The sequence below is a fragment of the Jaculus jaculus genome, chromosome 1, assembly GCF_020740685.1.
Source record: "Jaculus jaculus isolate mJacJac1 chromosome 1, mJacJac1.mat.Y.cur, whole genome shotgun sequence".
Lineage (NCBI taxonomy): Eukaryota > Metazoa > Chordata > Mammalia > Rodentia > Dipodidae > Jaculus > Jaculus jaculus.
Window position 1 is genome coordinate 33390322 of NC_059102.1, and position 23228 is coordinate 33413549.

The window sequence follows — 23228 nt, forward strand, 5'->3', positions numbered from 1 at the left end:
GAGAGGGAGGGAGGGAAAGAGGCAGGTAGAGAGAAAGAGAAAATAGGCTTGCCAGGTCATCCAGCCACTGTAAATGAACTCCAGACATGTGGGCCACTCTGTACATTTGGTTTATGTGGGTCCTGGAGAATTGAACCTGGGTCCTTTGGCTTTACAGGTAAGTGCCTTAATCACTAAGCTATCTCTCCAGCCCGGCTTGCATGTTTTGTAATGTAAGCACCTTTAACTACTGAGCCTTCTTTATCTTTTTTTAAATGTTTATTTATTTATTTGAGAGAGGGGGTGAGAGAGAGGAAGAGAGAATGGGTATGCCAGGGCCTCCAGCCACTGCAAACAAACTCCAGACATATGCACCACCTTGTGTATCTGGCTTATGTGGGTCCTGGGAAATCAAATCTAGGTCCTTAGGCTTTGCAGGCAAGCACGTTAACTGCTAAGCCATCTCTCCAGCCCTCCCCCCCACCCTGCACCTTTACTTTTTTAAAAGAGTTGTGAAGTTCACGGTACTTTATTTTTCTGACTGTCATTTTCTTTGATAGTAAAATGCTAGTTAGGTCGTTCATGAAGCCATTTACTTCCATTAGACTCATCTTTACAGCCACTGTTGATATTGTTAAAATAATGCACCACTTTTTGCATGTGGCTTACAAAAGAATTTAAAAGAGATTTTTATGATATAGTCCTTTAAAATTTAGTTTTAAATAGGACATTTTGTTGTTGAGAGTAGAGGGAAAGGATGTTGAACATTCTGGCTACTTCTCTGAGGTGAAGGTGATGTTAAACTTGAATGCTTCTTTCTTTTTTTAATGCTTAAGAATTTGAGAACAAACAACACAAATTATAGGATATTTGCTATATTTTTTTATTTTGGCTTTGCATTTCTTCCTGCATAGTAAGTATTTTGCCTTTTTTGGAATCATTAAACCATAAGTTCTAACCTAAGCAATTCATCTGACTTGGACGTAGCAGAGTAATTTGGTACTTTGGTTTTTGTTTTGTTTTGTTTTGTTTTTCAAGGTAAGGTTTCACTTTAGCCCAGGCTGACCTTGTAGTTTCAGGCTGGTCTGGAACTCACAGCAATCCTCCTACCTCTGTCTCTCAACTTGGCTCTTTGTTTTTCTAAAATACATCTTTAGGCCTGGAGGGATGGCTTGGCATTTAAGGCACTTGCCTGCAAAGCCAAAAGACCCAGGTTTGATTCCCCAGGATCCACATAAGCCAGATGCACAAGGTAGTACATGTGTCTGGAGTTCATTTGCAGTGGCTGGAGGCCCTAGTGCACCCATTCTCTTCCTCGCTCAAATAAATAATTAAAAATATATCTTTATATTTTTATTTATTTGCAAGCAGAGAGAGGCAGAGGGTGGAGAGAGGGAGAGAGAGAGAGAGAGAGAGAGAGAGAGAGAGAGAGAGAGAGAGAGAATGGGCACATTAGGACCTCCAGCTGCTGCAAATGAACTCCTAATGCATGTGTCGCTGTGCATCTGGCTTTATGTGGGAACTGGGGAATCAAACCCAGGATGTCAGACTTTATAGGTAAGTACCTTAACTGCTGAGCCATTTCTCCAGCCCCCCCCCCCAAATATATTTTGTTTGTTTTGGTTTTATTTATTTATTTTGAGGTAGGCCCAACAGACTGGCCTTTTTTTCTGTGCAAGAGACAAAAAGAGAATTGGCGAGCCAGGGCCTTCAGCTATGGTAATTGAATTCCAGACACATGCGCCCCCTTGTGTGCATATACGACCTTGCATGCTTGTGTCACTGTGGGTCTGGTTTATGTGGGACCTGGATAATAGAACGTGAGTCCTTAGGCTTCACAGGTAAGCACCTTAACCGCCAAGCCATCTTTCCCTGGCTTAATTTTTTGAGGTAGAGTCTCACTGTAGCCCAGACAGATCTGGAACTCATTCTGTAGTCCCAAGCTGCCTCAAACTCACAGCAATCCTCCTACCTCTACCTCCCAAGTGCTAGGATTAAAGGTGTGCTACCATACATGGCTTTTAAAATTAATTAATATTCTTATTTATTTATTTATAAAACAGAGAGAAAGGAGTAAGAATGAAAGTGGATGAGCCTAGTGCCACTACAAATGAACTCTAGACTTATGTGCTACTTTGTACATTTGGCTTTACATAGGTACTGGGAATTGAACCCAAGCCATCAGGATTTGCAAGCAAATGCCTTTAACTGTTAAATTTATTTATTTGATATTATTTATTTATTTATTTATTGTTTGCCCTTGGGTTCAACCTCCCTAGTACTAAAAAAGAGCTAATAATATTTTAAAATAAAGCTTCTCCCTATGAAGCCCAGGCTAGACTCAAATTTTTTTTTTTAATTTTTATTAACATTTTCCATGATTATAAAATATATCCCATGGTAATTCCCTCCCTCCCCACCCCCACACTTTCCCGTTTGAAATTCCATTCTCCATCATATTACCTCCCCATTACAATCATTGTAATTACATATATACAATATCAACCTATTAAGTATCCTCCTCCCTTCCTTTCTCCACCCTTTATTAGACTCAAATTTTTGATCATCTTGTCTCCACCTCCACAGTGCTGGGAACACAGGTGTGTACCACCATGCCTGGTCTGCAATGTGATATGTATATCTTTTTAAATTTTTTGCTTATTTTTATTTATTTATTTGAGAGCAACACACATAGAGAGAAGAAGCAGATAGAGAGAATGGGGGTGCCATGCATCTGGCTAATGTGGGTTCTGGGGAACCAAACCTTGAACTAGGGTCCTTAGGCTTCACAGGCAAGTGCTTAACTGCTAAGCCATCTCTCCAGCCCCAATGTGATATTTTTAAATGATAGCTTAATTTCTCCATAAATAAAGACAACATGGGAAAATAGGTTAAAATGTAGTCGCTTGACTGTGGATTTTAATTATTTAGTTAATTATTATTATTTGCTTTCACTGAACAGTAGGTACAATGAATTCTACCCAAGTTAAACAAAGGGCTAAAAATAGTCAAACAAATTTAAACACAAGATGCAGAAGCCATATATTATATGCATTTCTTCCTGTCAGAGTGGCTCACAGTACATAAATATATCAAGACCCATAAATAAGTAAACTGATAATATCACCTCAGCTTGCAATGTTTCCATCACAATATTCTTCTAACAGCATCATACCTGGAAATAAGTTGCTCTATAATGATCTCTAAGAAATGGTCTAAATTCTTTGGATGTACTGGAATGTACCTCTTTTCTTTATGAAATGTACCTTTTAATATTCCTTTTATATAGTAAATACCAATACACCCAAATGTTCTTTTAATAAACCATGGCCTAGGGTTTGGAAATTGTTTTCTGCACAAAGCCTTTGTTGTATTTGGGGGAATGTGTGCATGTGTATTTTTTTTTGTAACAGGATTTGACCTGTAACTATCACTGAGAATTTTCTTAGAGGAGTTCAAAGCATTTTACAGGGATCATCTCATTTATCCTTCGAAAGTAAAGCAAAGGCATTATCTCCACTAGACTGAGAACACTAAAAGGCCAAGATAGGTGGAGTTTTTTGTTGTTGTTTTGTTAAGATCAAAAAGTAATTCTAGGGCAAAGCCAGATTCCGATCTGACCTTGTTACGTGACACTTCTGCGGCTCTACAATGTAGAGGCTTCTTGGTTCCCCTTTGGCAATGCTAGGTGCTGAATAATTTTCACAATTAATGTCGCATTTGTTCCTGTTCCCTGAAAGTGGGTGTTAAGATGTAAATACAGAACAAATTTCTCTAATCTTTCCTATATGAAGTTTTGTTTTGTTTAGATTTTGACAGGATCTCACTAGCTCTGGCTGGCCTGGAATCCACTGTGTATCTCTTGCTGGCCTTGAACTTGCAGGAACCATTCCTGCCTCTGCCTTCCAAGTGCTAGGATTATAAGCAAGCACCACCTCACCTCCTGTATGGATTTGGGGTACAGGAAGTGGCATCTTTCTCCCCTCCTCCAAATCGTACTATATAAAACCCAATATTATCTAATAGCATGAACCACAATTACAAGTCACATGTATAATTTTGAGTTTTCTGTCAGTTATATTCAGATATTGTGTGCAGGCCAATATATCTAACATACTGACGCTTTAATATGTAATCAATGTAAAATTGGTATTTTTCTTAATTTTTTTCCTTTTTTTAAATTTATATTTGAGAGAGGAAGAGAGATACAGAAATAGGCAGGGAGAGAGAGAGAATGGGCATGCCAGGGCCTCCAGCCATTACAAATGAACTCCAGATGCATGTGCCCCTTTGTGGGTCCTGGGGAATCCACTTGGATCCTTTGGCTTTGCAGACAAATGCCTTCACTGCTAAGCCATCCCTACAGCCCTATTTTTCTTGTTTGTCTTCAAAATCTGTAGTATATTTCACTTCTCCTTAGAGCACGCTTTACCTTGGAGAAGTGTGATTATGTGATGAAGGTGGACCAAGATGGGTCACGACAGCACAAGTCTGTATCTCAGTAGCTCCCTCTTAGACTATTGCTGTGTGAATTGAGCAGGTGGATGGGAAAGGGAACAGAAGTTAATGTTGGAGAGTGAACTTGCATGGGTTAGTGACTACCAGATCTGCCATTTCCTGATGATGCATGCCTGTTTTGGGGAGTTATGGACTCAGGACCTAGTAGGCTGTAACCACCACAAATGTGTCTTGGTTCCAATTCTGTGTGTGAGGATAAGGGCAGCGGAGACTGCCAATTTTGGGGCTGTTTCCTGGGGCTCTGGTACGTGTGGCAATGTGGACATTAGCCATCACCCGGGGAAGAAAAAGGCTCCCAGAGCTGACAGGTCCCTCAACTAGGTGCTTCTTGAGGGCACAGATCCAACTTAATGCTTCCTTACAGGGGAGGCTCCTTTTGGGTGGCCTTAGGTGGGGGACTTCTGCGCCTGACAGTCTTTTTATTTTCTTATTTTTAATTTTTCAGTTTTCTTGCACAGCGTTCGCTCCGTGTATAACCAGGCTGGCCAGGAACTGTTGGCCATCCTCCTGCCGGAGCCTCGGGAGTACCGGTGGCCCGAGCAACCTTGCCGGGCACCTCACAACCACCTTGATGAATGGGGGCATGTGCTTCCAGAACCAATCGTTCCCTGGCGGCCCAGGGGGGATGGGGTTGTCAGCGCCCCATCCGGGTCGGCATCCCGAAGTGGTTCCACGGCTGTAGGTGCGAGGGGCGGGTCCCGGCTCGGGCCCCATGTGACCCGGTCCGGCATGGTGTCGCCTCCCGGGGCGGAGGTGACGGGGGAGGCGTCCGTGTCTCCGGCTCCGCTTCGCCACGCGCGCCGCCGGCCCCGGGGCCGCTCATGGGCAGCCGGGGACCATCAGGTCCCCCGGGGAGTCGAGGCGAGCGAGGGGAGGCGAGCCCACTCCCGGAGACGAGGGTGGCGCGGGGGAAGCGGAGGAAGGGGAAAGGAAAAGGGAAGCGAAGGGAAGAGCCCGAGGAGGGCGGAAGAGGAAGCGGGGCGGAAGGGAAGCCGGGGCAGCGGCGGGAGGAGAAGACGGCTGCGAGGCCGGCGGGGGCCGAGGCCGCTCGGGGACGGGAAGGAGAGGCAGGCGGAAGCGTGGAGGACGGGGCGAGAGAGCCCGGGAGGCGAGATGCGAGGAGCGCAGGCGGCGGGAAGGAAGCGCTAGGGAGAGATGACGGGGAGGAGGGTCGGAGGGTCGGGCCCGGGCGGCGGGACAGCAGGCCGCAGGGAGTTCAGGGACGAGGGCGTCCGGCGCGGGCTGGAGCTCCCGGGGCCGGGGCGGCCATGGCGGCGGCCGAGGCGGAGGAGGAAGAGGCCCAGGCCGAGGCCGAGGCGGCCGCTCGCCCGGCGCTGTGGCGCCTGCCCGAGGAGCTGCTGCTGCTCATCTGCTCCTACCTGGACGCGCGGGCCCTCGGCCGCCTGGCGCAGGTGTGCCGCTGCTTGCGGCGCTTCACCAGCTGCGACCTGCTCTGGCGCCGGATAGCCCGGGCCTCGCTCAACTCCGGCTTCACGCGGCTCGGCACCGACCTGTAAGCGCCCGCTCGCCGCCCCGCTTCCCCCCGCCCCGGGCCGGCCGCCGCGTCCCGGGAAAGGGCGGGGCGCCGCGGCCTGGTCGGCTCGCGGGGGGGTGGTGGGGGACCCGTGTCGTAGACCGGATTCTGGAAGCCCCGCACTCCCCACCCCTCCATCTCCGTCCCCCGAGCATTCTCGGGGACCCCAGGCTCTCCCGCCTCCAAAAGCCCCGCTTGAAAAGGCCTCCCCAGGGCATCCCTCAGCCCGCACACCCTCCCCCGCGCGCCGCTCCTCACCATTCACTGTCTGAAAACACTCCCCTCACTTCCTAACTGTGACTTAACTCGCCGACATTTGACTCTGGGCTCCTCGGCCTAAAGCAGTTTGGTTTGTGGCCTGTCCATCATCATGCGTTGAACCACTACTCCTGCCCAGTTCTGGGGCCCCTGACTCACAAAGTGGGTCTGTCAGTGGTTTCCATCCCCCCCCCCCCCCCCACTCTATCGTCAAGGCTGTTAGGCGGCAGGTCTCAGATAAAAGTCAAATATGAAGAAAAGAGCTTAGAACCTAAAATAAAGCCTGTTAGTGTCAGTGTCAACATGGTTTATGACTTGATAACAGGCAGAAGGGTACAAAAAGAAAAAAAAAGAAAGGAAGGAAGAAAGAAAGGAAGGAAGGAAGGAAAAAGAAAAAGCTGCATTTGGTCTAGGACATGTCCAAAGTGTTGCACTTTGACCTGTTTTTTTTTTTTTGTTTGTTTGTTTTTGTTTATGGAGATAGGGTCTCACTCTAACCCAGGCTGACCTGGAATTCACTGTGTAGTCTCTGGGTGGCCTTGAACTCATGGTGATCCTCCTACCTCTGCCTCCCAAGTGCTGGGTGTGTGCCACCACATCTGGCTTTACTTTTAAAAAAAAAAATTATTTATTTATTAGAGAGAGAGAGAGAATGGGCACGCCAGGGTCTCCAGCCACTGCAAGCAGACTCCAGATGCATGCGTCACCTTGTGCATCTGGCTTACTTGGGACCTGGGAAATCAAACCTGGGTCGTTAGGCTTTGCAGGCAAATGCTTTAACCACTAAACCATCTTCTCCGTCCCTTAACTTTAAAAAATATGTTTATTTATTTATGAGAGACAGAGATAAAATTAGTATGGGTGTGTGAGGGCCTCTTGCCACTGCCAAGAAACTCAAGACATGTGCCACTTTGTACCTGGCTTTATGTGGGTACTGGGAGGATTGAACCCCACCTGGAGGCTTTGCAAGCAAGCACCTTTAACTGCTGAGTCATTTCCCCAGTCCTGACCTTATTTTTGATAATGTGAGACTTACGAATGACTTTCTTGAAACACTTGAACTGTTAAACAGGAAGGGAACCAATATACAGAATGGGCAAGAATAAAACCTTTTAAGATTGTATTCTACTTAATTGTGATACCATAGAATAACAAAGGTTTTTAAAAAATTGTTATTTATTATTATTGTTTTATTTTTTGAGGCAGGGTCTCACTGTAATCCAGGCTGATGTGGAGCTCACTCTGTAGCCTCAGGCTGGCCTTGAACTCATGGTGACCCTTCTGTGTCTGTTTATCACCTGCCTCAGTGATGCCATTGTAGGCGTGAGTCACCCTGCTTGGCTAAGAAGGTTTTTAAAAACATAACCATCATTTCTACACAACTATTTCTATTTTTTTTTCAGTTTCCTATCTTCCCCAATAGCTTCTACCTTAGTGATCCTAGCAGAATAATTGCATAATGAATAATGTAATTCATTTTTTAGGTAACAGCTTTATTGAGCTATGCCACATGCCATGTCATACATGTCTTTTTAAATTAGCTCCTTAGGATGAAATCTCAAGATAGGCATTATTAGATCAAAGGATATGGCTTGCAGAAGTGTTGTACCAAGCCAGGCGTGGTGGTACCATGAGTTCGAGGCCACCCCGAGACTAAGTGTTGGACCAAGTTACAACATACCAGAAAAGAATGAGTGAACCAGTTTAATGTGAGAATTAAAAAAAAAAAGACTTTGCTACTTTAGTGGGTATATGATGGTATGTTAAAGTTGTGTTATTTTACTTCTCTTTTATCACTGATCAGGATAAATTTTTTCCCATGTTCTTGTTTCACCTATGAAACTGTCTCTTCCCACTCAGACCATTTGTTATTGTGTTCTTTTATGTTAATCTTATGAGTTTGGAATTTTTCTGGGTCATCAATATTAGGTTATAGGCATATTAGGTACAAATATTTTTTTCAGTCAATTGTTTTTATTTTATAATAGGTTTTAAATCTTTCAGGAATTTTTACAGGAAGGGAAAAATGTATAGAACGAGAAAAAAAATGACTTGATAATCTTGTGATTTTTTTTTTCCTTCCAAAGCAGAGAAATTTATAATTCTTCCACAGACCTACAAAATTTGATTTTCAACTGATTTTCTTACAAATTTATTTATTTTTAAATTTTTATTTACTTATTTTCAAACAAGAGAGATAAGTAGAGAGAGGAGGGGGAGAGAAAGAGAGAGAGAATGAATGCACCAGAGCCTCTAGCCACTGCAAATAAAGTTCAGATGCATGATCCACCACCATGCATCTGGTTTTATGTGGGTACTGTGAAGTTGAACCCCAGGTCATTAGGTTTTGCTGGCAAGTGCCTTAACTGCTGAGCCATCTCTTCAGTCCATATATTGATTTTTTTTTAAAAAAATATACATATATATTTGAGAGAGAAAGAGGTAGAGAGTGAGAGAGAGTAAATGGGCACTCCAGGGCCTCCACACACTGCAAATGAACTCTGGATGCATGGGTTACATGGGTCCTGGAGAGTCGAACCAGAATCCTTTGGCTTTGCAGGCAAATGCCTTAACCGCTAAGCCATCTCTCCAGCCCTATATTGATTTTTTTTTAAAGTAATGTTTTTATTTATATCATCATTGTTTTGGTGCAGAAAGTGAAATCACTTAATATTTTCCCCTAAGTGGTTGCTTAGTTATCACTACACCTTTCTTTTTTTTCCCCTTGGAAAGCTTTCTTGCCATGTAATAGGTTTATATATATAGGCACACACATTGTATATTCAATTTATATCTGAACTCTTAATTTTTTTCTACTGGTATATTTTTTTCTTCTCCATAGCATTTTAAATATTGCTGCCTTTTGGTTGAGTCTAATATCTTCTGGGGTTAGATTACATGTACTGGATTTGTACGTATGTGTCACTGCACTGCACTGCTCAGTTCATTCCTAAACATAGACGTCTTTTCAAGGACTGTTGTGGAAGTTAGGCATGGTGGCATGTGCCTTTAATCCCAGCACTTGGAAGGCAGAGGTAGGAGAATTGCCATGAGTTCAAGACCACCTTGAGACTACAGAGTGAATTCCAGGTCAGCCTGGGCTAGAGTGAAACCCTACCTCAAAAGACCAAAAACAGGAATTTAAGGACTGTTGTGGTTTTCACTATAAAGTTCTTGCATAGTTTTATTGTTTGTTTGCTTGCTTTTGTTTTTTTGAGGTAGGGTCTCTAGCTCAAGCTGACCTGGAATTCACTATGTAGTCTCAGGCTGGCCTTGAACTCATGGCTATACTCCTACCTCAGTCTGCCAAGTGCTGGGATTAAAGGCATGTGCCACCATGCCAGGTTTCTTGCATAGTTTTAGATATATTTAGCTGGTATATTTCTAATTATCATCTGTATTTTGTATTTATTTCAAGTGCTATCTCTCTTTTTTAATATTTTATTTTTATTTATTTGAGAGAGATTGACGAGAGAGTGGATGGGCACACCAGAGCCTCCAGCCACTGCAAACAAACTCCAGATGCATGTGCCATCTTGTGCATCTGGCTTACGTGGGTACTGGGGAATCGAACCAGGATTCTTAGGCTTTGCAGGCAAGAACCTTAACTAGTAAGCATGTTTTCCAGCAGAGTTTAAGTTCAGGATTACTGTAATTTTTTTTAGTAATTAAAAAAATATTTTATTTTTATTTATTTATTTGACAGAGAAAGGGAGAGAGAGAGAGAGAGAATGGTCATGCTAGGGCCTCTAGACACTGCAAATGAATTCCAGATATGTGTGCCCCCTTGTGCATCTGGCTAACGTGGGTCCTGGGGAGTTGAACCTGGGTCCTTTGGCCTTGCAGGCAACCGCCTTAACAGCTAAGCCATCCCTCCAGCCCTTTAGTAATTTTTTTGTTGTTTTTGAGGCAAGGTCTCATTCTAGCACAGGCTAACCTGGAACTAACTCTGTAGCACAAACTGGCCTTTAGCTCATAGATCCTCTTACCTCAGTCTCCCAAGTGCTGGGATTAAAGGCATGCCCTACCATCCCTGGCTTTCAGTAAGTTTGGAACCTGATCATTTTGCTTACCCCTGTCTATTCTAGCACAGTTTGACCGCTAATGATGATAAGTCGTTGGGATTTTTCAGGGATGTGCAGTCTTGTCACCTGCAAAATTTAGAATAGCTTTTAATCAGAATAGCTTTTAAGCCAAAGGAAAAAAAGAATAGTTTTTATATTTCAGTAATCTGATGTAATGTTTATTAGTATACATTTTGATATACCTTTCTACCCCTCTCTTTTTTTTTTTTTTTTTTTGAGGTAGGTTCTCACTGTAGCCCAGGCTGTTTGGGAACTCAGTCTGTAGTCCCAGGCTGGCCCCAAACTCACAGGATCCTCATACCTCAGCCTACGAAGTGTCTCATTATATGTCCTTGGCTGGCCTGGAACTCTGCTGGAATTTTAGGCATCAGCCACCATGTCCAGTTTATCTTTTTATTGATATATACTTGTATGTTGTGCTGAGTTGCATAAAGAGAATTTCTTTCAAATATATCATGTACAGATTAACCTTTTCAAAAGAATGTTATCAGTTGACCTACAATAGAAGAAGTCATTTTGACTAGAATTAAAGCCAACCAAGGAAAAGTTTTGCTTTTGCTCCTTACAGTAGAGAGTGAATTAATGAATGTACAAATGATGAACAAATGAGGTGATGTTTATCTTTGTTGTCTTTCAAGTCCTCTAAAAGAGAGGTACTGGGAATGATAAAAACAAAGTGAAAACAAGTTTATAGCATAAAGTGCTTTGAGTCTACTGAATTATATTATGGCTTTACTATTATTAGATGTGTTTGTGTTTGATTTCTTGCCTGTGTCCTAGTGTGAGGTATTACCCTTCTGCCAGAGAAGTTGCTTTGCTATAGTACTTGATAAAGAGCTGGGTAACTCTTTTTTTTTTTTAATTAAAAAAAAAAACACTTTGATTTATACTTCTCTCACTTTCTCAAATCTTATGAACATCACAGCAATGGAAGGGATCCCTGTCACAGTACGCCCTGCAAATTACAGTTTACAGTAACTCAGTTAGCGGGACAATATGGACCAACAAATAAGATGTCAGCTGTCCCTCCCACAAGCATTGAGAGCTGGGTCACCCTTGTTTTTAGGGTGTGGCAGGTGGAGAGTGTGCTTACCAGCGTGGCCTGCTTCTGGACAGCTGTTGAGACTTGATAAAGAACTAAGAGAGGTGGTTGTCATCCCTGAAGAGAGAAGGCATCTACCTCGGTTTTCTTAGGGGCACTGGGGAGTCTAGGCCCTAAGTGTAGCTAGAGTAAGGCTGCTTGCATAGTGTGGGGAAGTTGATCCTAACTTGGGCTAATTCATTGTAGAGTTATGTCTTCATAAGCACGGCACAACACTTGATTTTCTCAGAAGGCACATAGTCTTGCTGGCTCTGAGTTTTATCATCTGTAAAGAGCAGGAATCACAGTGTAAAATGAGGCTTAAATAAAGCCAGAATGATGCTCAGCACTAGAAAAGTTGTAAAACGGAACTGTTTTAACTGCTTGGCTTCTCCTTTAGTCAGTTTATGTCAAAAGTGAGACTGTTTTAACTTGGAAGTGCTGTCTAAAGACAGGAGGGAAAACACACACACATACACGCGCTTAGTTTTCTCTCACCTGTCCTGAATGTTTTCACAAACATGACCGCAGAACCTGTGTGCTTAGAGCTTGCACTTGCTGCTTAAGAGCCTTCTGATTCTCAGGAACATCAACTGCTAAGGTTTACTGACCTTCCGGCCCAGGGCAAGCCCTGTTCAGTTTGCCTCTTCCTAACTGATCATAGCTTTGTTGAGTAAGATGAACTGCTTTGGTTCCTTGTGATTTGTTAATGGTCTTATACTTGTGCTTGAAGGCATTTGAGCCACTTAAAAAACACAAACAAACAATTTGCCTCCCTTTAGGCCTCTTGCCCAAACAGTGAACACTAATAAGTTTCTTGAGTGTTTTTTTTTTAAAGGGGACACAAAGGTAGTTCAAGTCAGTCATCTGACTTCAAGTCAGCTTTACTTGAAGGCTTTATGAAGTTTAAGTAGATAGAAGTACCTGGAATATAATAACAAAAATCAAGGCAGTGTTTCATTCAGCAGTCTTTTTAAGTTTTCTCTAAAGAACAGAAGGAAAAACTAACCTAGTTCAATGTATAAGAACAAAGCAGTAGACTTCAGCTCGATCAGTATATTATGAATGTGGTATGCAAGAAATGGACTGTTTGATAGGATAAGAACAGAGACACTGCCTACAAATTCTGATACTGAAAATTAAAGCACAGAAAGTGAAAAAAAAAGTCTCTTTGCATAGAAATCTGTTTTTAAAAAGATGTGTGCCATTCCTACACTCAAGGAAACTTCTTTGATCCCCTTCTTCCCTATGTGAGTGTTGCTTACTTTCAAACAGGACTTTCAGTTTAAATACCCTGTGAACAGTACCCGACGCTTTCTTACATTTGCTTGTGATAGATTTGCCTGGAATCAACAATAGAGGTTTCAGGAGTGGGACTGCTGAGGTGTTTGCCCTGGCATGCAGGCTCATTCCTCTGGCGGTCCTGTGGCCTTGGAGCTCTTTGAGGCTGGAGGACTAGGGTATCTATTTCAGTGATGATTAACGTCCAGAGTGGTAAGATAGACACAGATAAGCAGAGTGTGTTTGTTTGTTTTAAAATGATTGCACCTAAGAGCTTTTTTTTTCTTTTTTTTTCCCCCTGGCCTAGAAAGCATAAGGCTTCCTTTCCCAACTGAATGGAGATGGCATTGCTGACTGGTTAGCATTTAAGGCCTAAACTCAAAGTAGCTTAGGCTTTCTCCCCCTTTTCTGCTTTACCTGACTTCTTTTCTTGTTCATTGAAATGTTTCATAGATGAATCTGTTTGTCTTGAGCCGTTTTGGAAAAGTCTTATTTTTTAATGGTTTCTGAGTTCATAAAAGTAGGATTCAGTTCACATGTTCACAGTAAATAAAACAATGTAACTGCAGAAGCAGGAAATGGTCCAGTGTTATCCCTGTTTGCAAAGGAAGAGTGGAAGGGCCTTCTCCAAGTCTGCAGGAATGAAGACGTTGCCCTTGTGTTTTCCAGTTTCTTAGCATTTGAATGATAGAAAACGAATTTAGTAACTTAATTAATTAATTAATTTGAGAGAAAGAGAAAGGGGCAGATATGGAAAGAGAGAGAATGGGCATTCCAGGGCCTCTAGCCACTGCAAACAAACTTCAGATGCATGTGGCACCTTGTGCATCTGGCTTACCTGGGTACTGGAGAATCGAACCTGGGTCCTTAGGGTTTGCAGGCAGGCGCCTTATCCACTAAGCTATCTTTCCAGCTCTTTAGTAACTTTTTTTTTTTATTCGTTTTTTCGAGGTAGATATAGAGTCTCTAGCACAGGCTGACCTAGAATTCACTCTATATTCTCAGGGTGGCCTTGAATTCATGGCGATCCTCCTACCCCTCTGCCTCCCAAGTGCTAAAGGTGTGTGCCACCTTGCCTGGCTCTCCTTTAGTAACCTTTAAGGCAGAAGCACAGAGAAACTCAATTCCAAATAGAGAGATGTCTGAAAGTATTTCAAAATGCTATACTTTCATTTTTCTGAGTGTAGAACCTTAACCTTAGGTAAAGTTTGTGCATGAGGTACTGAAGTCTATCTGACAGTAAGGTTTCTGAGGAAGTATGCAGATTAAAAGTTTTTTTTTGAGTGTTTGACATAGAAAATAATTACCTCTATGTGATAGCCTCAAATCTGGGTTGACATTGGCATTGGATTAATTTCTGGTCCTGAGTCCTAAACATGGAACAGGGAGAAATTTATGTAGCTTCTATTTAAGGCCAGGTTCTGGCAAATTTATTATTATTATTAGCAAGCACCTTAAACCTCTGAGCCTTCTCTCCAGGCTCTGTTTTTTTTTTTTTTGTTGTTGTTGTTTTGTTTTGTGGTAGGGTCTCACTTTAGCCCAGGCTGACCTGGAATTCACTCTGTAGTCTCAGGCTGGCCTCAAACTCACAATGATCCTCCTACCTCTGCCTCCCAAGTGCTGGAATTAAAGGTGTGTGCTACCATGCCCTGCAAAATACATTATTGAGTTTTGTTTCTTTTAATTTTTTTTTTTTTTTCTGAGGTAGGCTGTCACTCTAGCCCCAGGCTGACCTGGAACTCACTCTGTAGTCTGAGATTAAAGGCATATACCACCATGCCTGGCTGTTTTTTTTTTTAAATATTTTATTTTATTTATTTATTTGAGAGAGAAAGAGGGAGAGAGAGAGAGAGAATGGGCACACCAAGGCCTCCAGCCACTGCAAACGAACTCCAGACACATGCGCCCCCTTGTGCATCTGGCTAACGTGGATCCTGGAGAATCGAGCCTCGAACCGGGGTCCTTTGGCTTCACAGGCAAGTGCTTAACTGCTAAGCCATCTCTCCAGCCCCCCCCTTTTTTTTTAAGCAGGGTCTCATTCTAGCTCAGGCTGGCCTTGAACTCTTGATCCTCAGCTTTCAGAGTGCTAGGATTAAAGATGTGTGCCTCCATGCCCTGCTAAAATTTTGAAAGTTAAGGTAAAAAAGAAAAAAGACAAAACAAAAGACAAAAATTGGGTTATAGTTTTTCAATAAAAACTGGCTTCTACCCCCATGTACAGAAGCTGATTTTTCAAGAATTTTCTTAAGTGTTTTAACCATTAGATAAGGTTAAGAATGAAAGGATTCAGTATACTCTGTGGCAAGTCTTGTCCATTATTCTTCAGTCTTGTTCAGATTTGAGTGGGATTTAGATTTTACTTAGTTGTAGTCTGTTGAAGCAGTGGGTACTGATAATTAAGAATATGCAGATGAAGGGCTGGAAAGATGGCTCAGTGGTTAAGGCATTTGCCTGCAAAACCTAAGGACTCAAGTTTTTTTTTTTTTTTTTTAGGTAAGGTCTCACTCTAGCCCAGGCTGACTTCGAATTTACTATGTAGTCTCAGGGTGACCTCGAACTTATGGCAGTCCTCCTACCTCTGTCTCCCGAGTGCTGGGATTAAAGGCGTACATCACTACGCCTGGCTCTAAGGACTCAAGTTCTATTCCCCAGTACCCATGTAAAGCCAGATGTACAAAGTGTTGCAAGTGTCTGGACTTTGTTTGCAGTGACTAGAAGCCCTGGCATGCCCATTCTCTCTTCTGCTTCTTTCTCTTGCTCACTCTCAAATAAATAAATAAAATAAACAATTAAAAAAAAAGAATATGCAGATGATCTTGGTGTGGTTGTGCACACCTTTAACCCCAGGCTGAGGTAGGTATGAGGATTTCTATGACTTTGAGGCCAGTCTGGGAGATAGTATAGAGTGATTTCCAGGTCACTGGGCTATAGTGAGACCCTGCCTCAAAAAAAAAAAAAAAAAAATATGATGAATATTGACTCTTCCAGCTGTATCTTAAACTGAGTGTGACTATCTGGAGAAAGAATTGACCTCTTGTTAGGAGGTTGGCTGGCTTGCCTTAACTTTGAGTCAGTTCTTCATTTTCTCCAGACTGTCCACATTGCCCTTCATGGAAGTCAGGGCCACCCAATGGGTCCCTGTGCCTGCCCCTCTTTAGTCCACAATTAATTGCCAACACATTCTTTCTTTTTCACTTTTTTTTTTTGGTATTTGACATGAGCTCAAATTGCTGAGAAAGGTGACAACTGTGAAATGAAGACAGGGCTTGGAGACACCTTAAAAAATACATGCAAAGGCCACTAAATGACAAGAGCAGACTGCTGGGCTCTTTCCAAACATTGCCATGTCTGTTGACGTTCCATTCCTTGTCCACAGCACAAAATTGGAGGTCAAAGAATCATAGGGTTAGAGATGGAAAAGACATTTGGGGTCAGCCAGTTCATCCCTGCACCTTTCCTACCCCTGATTCCGAATCATTCCTTACATTATATTTTCTCTCCCAGCTCTTGTACAGTTTTCACGGTCTTCACTCAACCTCAGCCGTCACCTTTGGGGAACGATGCTGGAGGTTCTGTCCAATTTCTCTTCAGTGAAGAGTGCTGTTGCCTCTGCCCCCAGTTGACATTCATGAACTTCTTTGTTGGTGGTCTCAGCTAAGAGGCTGAAGACTCACTGGATATCTCTCTGTTGCTTGGTGGTGGGGGTTTTCTTGACAGAACTGAAGAATGGTAGTGTGTGATGACACCAGGCAAGGGAGTCACTACTGAATTCAGTCCTAGATTTTTGGTTTTTAAGTCTATTGACCAGAAGGAGAGGTTTGTGGAATGGGGGATAGATGGGCAGTGACAAAGAAATTATATCAAAAAGGAGTTTGGTAAGAAGTGTAACTCAGAAATTGGTGGATTAAATAAGCAACAAACAAACAAACAAATCCACAAAAAAAACAAAAAGCTAGTCCTGTGAGGTAGTAGATGACTGCTTCAAGAAATACAAGCTAGGGATAAAATAGAGTGGTGACTCTTTGAACTGAAGGTTTAAGTCAAACTGGAGGATGCATGTGTTGGAGACAATTGTTTTGGACTAGGGGCACTATGTATTTCCTTGCTTTAAGAAAGCAGAGAATGAGAAGCCTTATGCTCACTGGTTATGTGGTTTGGAAGGGGGAATGGTCATTTTTAGAGGCAGCTTTGTAGGGATACCCCTAACTCCCCTCTGTTGTTCCAGCAGCTGTTGGGAGCAGTCTTAAGGGGGTATTATATTTCTTCTGGTAACTCTGCCAAGAATAAGAGGAAATCCACAACCTGTGGGGTTCGAAAGGGGGATGGGGATGGGGTGGCAGGTGATGGGACAGGGAAATTAAATTGTTTTATAGTAAATATGTTGAGATACTTTTCCTGGATAACTGTTTTGCTGAAAGGAACAGTATTTCTCCTGCTCACTAGCTGTAATAAGTTTCTCTCTTTAGAAAAAACGAAATAGTCTTTAGTACTTTTTCTTCCTTGTAGTTTCAACATCGACCCCCCCCATTTCTTTGACAAGGTAATGTGGGTGGCTGAAGACTGGGAACCCCACAGAAGTGCATTGCTGGGAGAACCTTCATCCCTCATCCTGGCTACAGTTTGACTTTATCTTAGTGGCCTGGACACTGGCTGGTGGCATCTGGTTCATGTCCTCTCCATCCCTTTGTCCAGGCTGGGAAGACACTAGAGGTTTTGGAGTCTGGCCACTTGGGTTCAGAACCTGTTTGGGTGATTAATATGGAACACAGTTTCAAGATTAAAAACAATAAAAACCAACCCTGGGAAGCAGAGCAGTGTAATTATTCCTCACATTTCAGATGAGCGGGCCAGGGAAAAGTCATTTTGAAGGAAAGAGAACAAAGTGCACCTCTAAATTCATGACTCAGAGGGAGGGGCCTGTCCACAAAAAAGTAGTAGCTTCTTTTTTACTGTTGTTCTGAGAAAGTGCTAGATCAGCCTTTCTGAAAATTGTATTGTAGAAGTCTTGGAAAACTAATTCTGTAATCAAATGAATGTGGGAAATGCTGGGTACCACATCCCCTGTTTTGGGGATCACAACACCTACTAGTAAATTTAAAGGTACCAAGCAGTCCCATAATAGAGGGACCTGTTTAATTTTGCTTTAGCTAGCTTTGTCCAAAATATTTTAACCATAAAAATTTCCCCCGTGACCCATATATGTTAACATTTCACAGAATATGCACACTGGTCAAGAGCCTTGCAAATTTTAGAACTTGACCAATGGCAGGAGGAAATAGATGTGAACTTGACCCAAGTCTAAATCCTAAGCTCACACACATGAAGAACCAGGGTTACACAGGTGTTTCTGAAACTGTTTTGGACAGCTTTCATTTGTGGCTACCTTTTTAAGATACTTTATCTGTTTGGATTCCTTCCTTTGAGCCTTTTGGCAGCATGGAATTTACATACTTTGGTTGAATTCTTGAAGATGTGGTATGTATGCATTGTTAGGAAGTCTTTGGAGCTTTAGGAGTTGTTGGGTGACTTTCCAAAAAAAATCATACTTCTAAGAACTCTTTAATTTTTTAAAAATTCATTCATTCATCCAGAGATGGTCTTGCTACGTAGCTCAGTCTGGCCTCAAACGCTGGATCCTCTTGCCTAGCCTCCCCAGTGCTGAGGTTATAGGCCTGTGCTACCATGCCCTGCTGAAGGCTCATTTTGTTCCTAATTGGTATCTATCGAAATATTTGTTCTGATGAGCCCAGCGTGGTGGTGCATATCTTTAATCCCAGCACTTGGGAGGCAGAGGTAGAAGGATCGCTGTGAGTTTGAGGCCACCCTGAGACTACATAGTGAATTCCAGGTCAGCCTGGGCTAGAGTGAGACTCTACCTTCAAAAACCAAAATCAAACAAACAAAAAAAATTGGTTCTGCTGAAGGACATAGTTCTCATGTTTTGTGTCTAACATATTTTTGTATGATGTTGGAATTTTTTTTTTCAGATGGTGTCATACTAGCCAGTGTGACCACAGCACAATTCAATATAATGAAGGGTTTTTTGTTGTTGTTGTTTGGTTTGCTTTGTTTTTTCAAGATACTATCTTGCTCTAGCCTAGGCTGACCTGGAATTCAATATGTAGGTAGTGTCAGGCACTGTGAGGTCATGGATATCTAGGCCATTTTGTGTCTGGTGGGAGCACATTGTAAGGAGTCTTACCCCTCCTTTGGCTATTACATTCTTTCTGCCACCTCTTCTGCAACAGACCCTGAGCCTTGGAAGGTGTGATAGAGATGTTGCAGTACTGAGCACTCCGGTCACTTCTTTCCAGCACCATGATGCCTTCTGAGTCATCCCAAGGTCATTGCCATCTGAAAAGAGAAAATTCTCTACCAAAAGTGAGAGTAGCATTAATATAAAGGTATGAACATTAAGAGAACTGCTTACTGAGCAGTTTGATAAGCATAGTATATACATTTAGCCATACAGCAGCAGATGTTACACCCCTCGGGCTCATGACTACTCCTGTTTTAAGTTTTCAATATCAGGGATGTATTCCCTCCCATGCAACAGGCCTCCAGTCCAATTAGAGGGCAGTTTGTTTCTACCATGACAGATGTGCAACTATTGCACCAGTTGGCTTATTTGGCCTGCCTGGCCAAATATAAGGCTTGCAGTATCCACTGTTGAATATCTTCACAGGTGGTTTCTCTTTCTTCCATTGAACTGCATGCAGAATGGCTTATTCTAATTTTCTGTCAGCTGGTCTACATGGAGGAGGTTATCAGCTCCGTTCCAGCAGGATTTCTCAGTGGCCTTGTAGCCCAAGTATGTGGAGTCTTCAGCAATATCCAGCTCTTCTTTTATTAAAAAATATATATTTACTTGCAGGAAGAGAGAGAGGAGAGAGAATGGGCAAGCTAGGGCCTCTTGCCACTACAAATGAACTCCAGAAGCATATGCTACTTTGTGCATCTAGCTGTCTACATGGGCACTGGGTACTTGAACCTGGGCCATCAGGCTTTCCAAGCAAGTGCCTTTAACTGCTGAGCCATCTTTCCAGCCCCCAAAAGTCTTTTTTTTTTTTTTTTTTTTTTTTTTTGAGGTATAGTCTCCCTCTAGCCTAGCCCAGACTGACCTGGAATTCACTGTGTTGTCTCAGGCTAGCCTCAAATTCACAGTGATCCAAAAGTCTTTTTTTTATTGTTTTAAATTTTTTTGTTTATTTTTATTTATTTCTTTGACAGTGACAGACAGAGAAAGAGGCAGATAGAGAAAGAGAGAGAATGGGCACGCCAGAGCCTCCAGCCACTGCAAAGGAACTCCAGACACGTGCGCCCCCTTGTGCATTTGGCTAACATGGGTCCTGGGGAATCGAGCCTCGAACCAGGGTCCTTAGGCTTCGCAGGCAAGTGCTTAACCACTAAGCCATCTCCCCAGCCCCAAAAGTCTACTTTTTAAAGCAAGCTTCAGAAAAGTTGAAAACTCTGATTATTTACACTCCTTACTTTTTTCTCGAAACTTCTGGTTTGAGTAGAACTGTATGTCCCTGATTTTGTTCACTTATATCCTTTGAGGTAAAGTTCATACATATTCCTCTGCACATGTGATTTTCCTCTTATTTGTAGCAAGTTTATCATGGGTCACATTATGACTTAGTGTTTGTCAGAAACCTTAGTGTGGCTTATAGGTGAAAAAAGAAAGTCTATAAATTGTTTAAAATCGGATGACACTTATTCTGAGTTCCTAGTATACTACTGTTCTGCAGAAAATTGGTTGAGATCCACTTATAGAAATAGTAAGAGATTAAGACTTGGTTTGTGGATTTACGACTAAATTGGACAAATAGGATGTATTAAAAGCTAGTGATGACTAGGTTTATGCTAATTTCAGTCTTAAAGAGTTCACATAATATAAAGAGTTGGGAGGAGTCAGAGAAATAGAAGCTTCAGGTGAATCTTTTTTTTTTTTTTTTTTTTTTTGGTTTTTCAAGGTAGGGTCTCACTCTAGCCCAGGCTGACCTGGAATTCACTATGGAGTTTCAGGGTGGCCTTGAATTCACAGCGATCCTCCTACCTCTGCCTCCCAAGTGCTGGGATTAAAGGCATGCACCACCACACCCAGCTACTAGGTGAATCTTTTTTGTTTGTTTGTTTTGTTTTTGTTTTTTTCTGAGGTGGAGTCTGGCTCTAGCCCAGACTGACCTGGAATTCACTATGTAGTCTCAAGGTGACCTCAGATTCACAGTGATCCTCCTACCTCTGCCTCCTAAATTCTAGGATTAAAGGCATGTGCCACCATGCCCAGCCAGTTGCATCTTTAAGAGTAGATAGATTTCATATCTGCCAGGGCCTAGGAGACATTACAGAGGAAGTGGCAATTTAAAAACAAGTGCTACTCTCACTGCTAGCCTGAAAGCCTCCTTCAGGGAGATAGCAGCAGATACTGAGGAGATTCAAAACTCATCAAAGCAGAAATTCAGAGGATGTACAGAGTTCAACACCACAGGAGACTTGTAGCACGCCTGCCAAGACACAGGGAACATTGCAGGAGAGGGGATGGAAAGATTGTAAGAGCCACAGGGTGGAGAAGGAATATCCCGAGGTACTGTCCCCAGCCCCTCCACAGAGACTGACCCCACAATGAACACCAATAACCCCACTGAGGAGGTCTCTCAGTGGAATGGGGGCAGGTGAGAGGGGGTATAAGAACATAACCTGACGGATCTATGACCAATATGTGATAGGTTATGTAGTATAGTTCATAATTAATTAAAAAACCCTGAAACTTTGAATTAAAAAAAAAAGAGTGAAGGAAACATTGTAGGGACAGAGGTGGGCTAGTGCTGGCTATGGAGGCTAGCTAAGGCAGGGCTTCTTAAACTTTTTCTTCTTGTGACCTTTTTTGTCTATGAAAGTTTTTATGTGACCTTGGGTTTGTAAGTATATAAAATAGATGTAGAAATCAAGCATTTACTTATAATCATAACAAATTTATATATTTCAGATAGTTTTTATGGTAGGGTCTTAGTCTGGCTTTGAACTGGCTGCGTAGGTAAGGATAATCTTGAATTTCTGATCTTCCTGACTCTACCTCCTGAGTAGTGAGATTGCAGTGTTTTATGCAGGGCTTTTGGAATTGAACCCAGGGCCTATTGCATGCATAAACTCTACCAGTTGAGTTATACCCTAGCCCAGAAAAAAAAAAAAAAAAAAAAAAAAAAAAAAATATATATATATATATATATATATATATATTTTGGTTTTTCGAGGTAAGGTCTCACTCTGGTCCAGGCTGACCTGGAATTAATTCTGTCATCTCAGGGTGGCCTTGAACTCACGGTGATCCTCCTACCTCTGCCTCCCGAGTGCTGGGATTAAAGGCGTGCCCCACCACGTCCAGCTCAGAAATATATTTTTAAAAATTCTTTGTTTTGTGTATATGTGTGTATGTATATATGTATGTGGTCTTACCATCTGTTAACTATGAAAACAAATGTGCATACTAGTAAGGGGGATATGTTTGTTTATTTATTTGAGAGAGAGAGAGAATGGGTGTGCTAGGGATTTTAGTTTTTGCAAGTGAACTCCAGATACATGTGTCCCCTTGTGTGCATGTGCGACATTGCACGCTTGTATCACTGTGTCTGGCTTATGGGGTCCTGGAGATTTGAACATGAGTTCTTAGGCTTCATAGCCAAGTGCATTAACCACTAAGCCATTTCTCTAGCCCTATTTATTTATTTCTATTTTTTAGATTTTTTTTGAGGTAGGGTCTCACTCTGGTCCAGGCTGACCTGGAATTAACTGTGTAGTCTCAGGGTGGCTTTGAACTCATGGCGACCCTCCTACCTCTGCCTATTAATGCTGGGATTAAAGGCATGCATCACCATACCTGGCAGTCTTTTTTATTTTATTTATTTTCAAGGTAGGATCTTGCTAAAGCCCAGGCTGACCTGGAGTTCACTACATAGTCTCAGACTAGCCTCGAACTCAGAGATTCTCCTACCTCAGCCTATTTATTAATGCTGGTATTAAAAGGGTGTGCCAGTACACCGGGCATATTTTTGGTCTTTTTTTGTTTGTTTGTTTATTGGTTTTTTTTGAGGTAGGGTTTCACTCTAGTCCAGGCTGACCTGGAATTCACTCTACAGAGTCTCAGGGTGGCCTCGAACTCATAGTGAGCCTCCTACCTCTGCCTCCGAGTACTGGGATTAAAGGCATGTGCCACCACCCCTGGCTTTTTGGTCTTTTTTGAGGCAAGGTTTCACAGTAGCCGAGGCCGACCTGGAACTCACTACGCAGCTCTAGGCTGGCCTCAAACTCATGGTGATCCTCCTATCTCAGCTGGGATCAAAGCACATGACATGCCTGGCTAATGTGTGTTTATTTTGACACAAAGAATTAAATCTTGGCTGAATATTTTATGCTGTAGGACATAGAGCATATTCAATGGTTTTCAAAGTTGATTGATATTTTTATTTATAATTGTCAATGTAGAGAATACTGT

The 23228-nt window shown here is 42.5% G+C and overlaps 1 protein-coding gene across 1 annotated transcript in view; it reads left to right on the forward strand.

Annotated features, from left to right (window-relative positions):
* The first annotated feature begins 5311 nt into the window (after window positions 1-5311).
* The window catches only part of Fbxw4 (F-box and WD repeat domain containing 4), a 111001-nt gene continuing 93084 nt past the window's right edge, over window positions 5312-23228 (forward strand). The window contains exon 1 of the mRNA XM_004659425.2: window positions 5312-6010. Coding sequence (XP_004659482.2) covers window positions 5319-6010 — 692 coding nt within the window. The 5' untranslated portion in view covers window positions 5312-5318. The remainder of the gene's footprint in view (window positions 6011-23228) is intronic.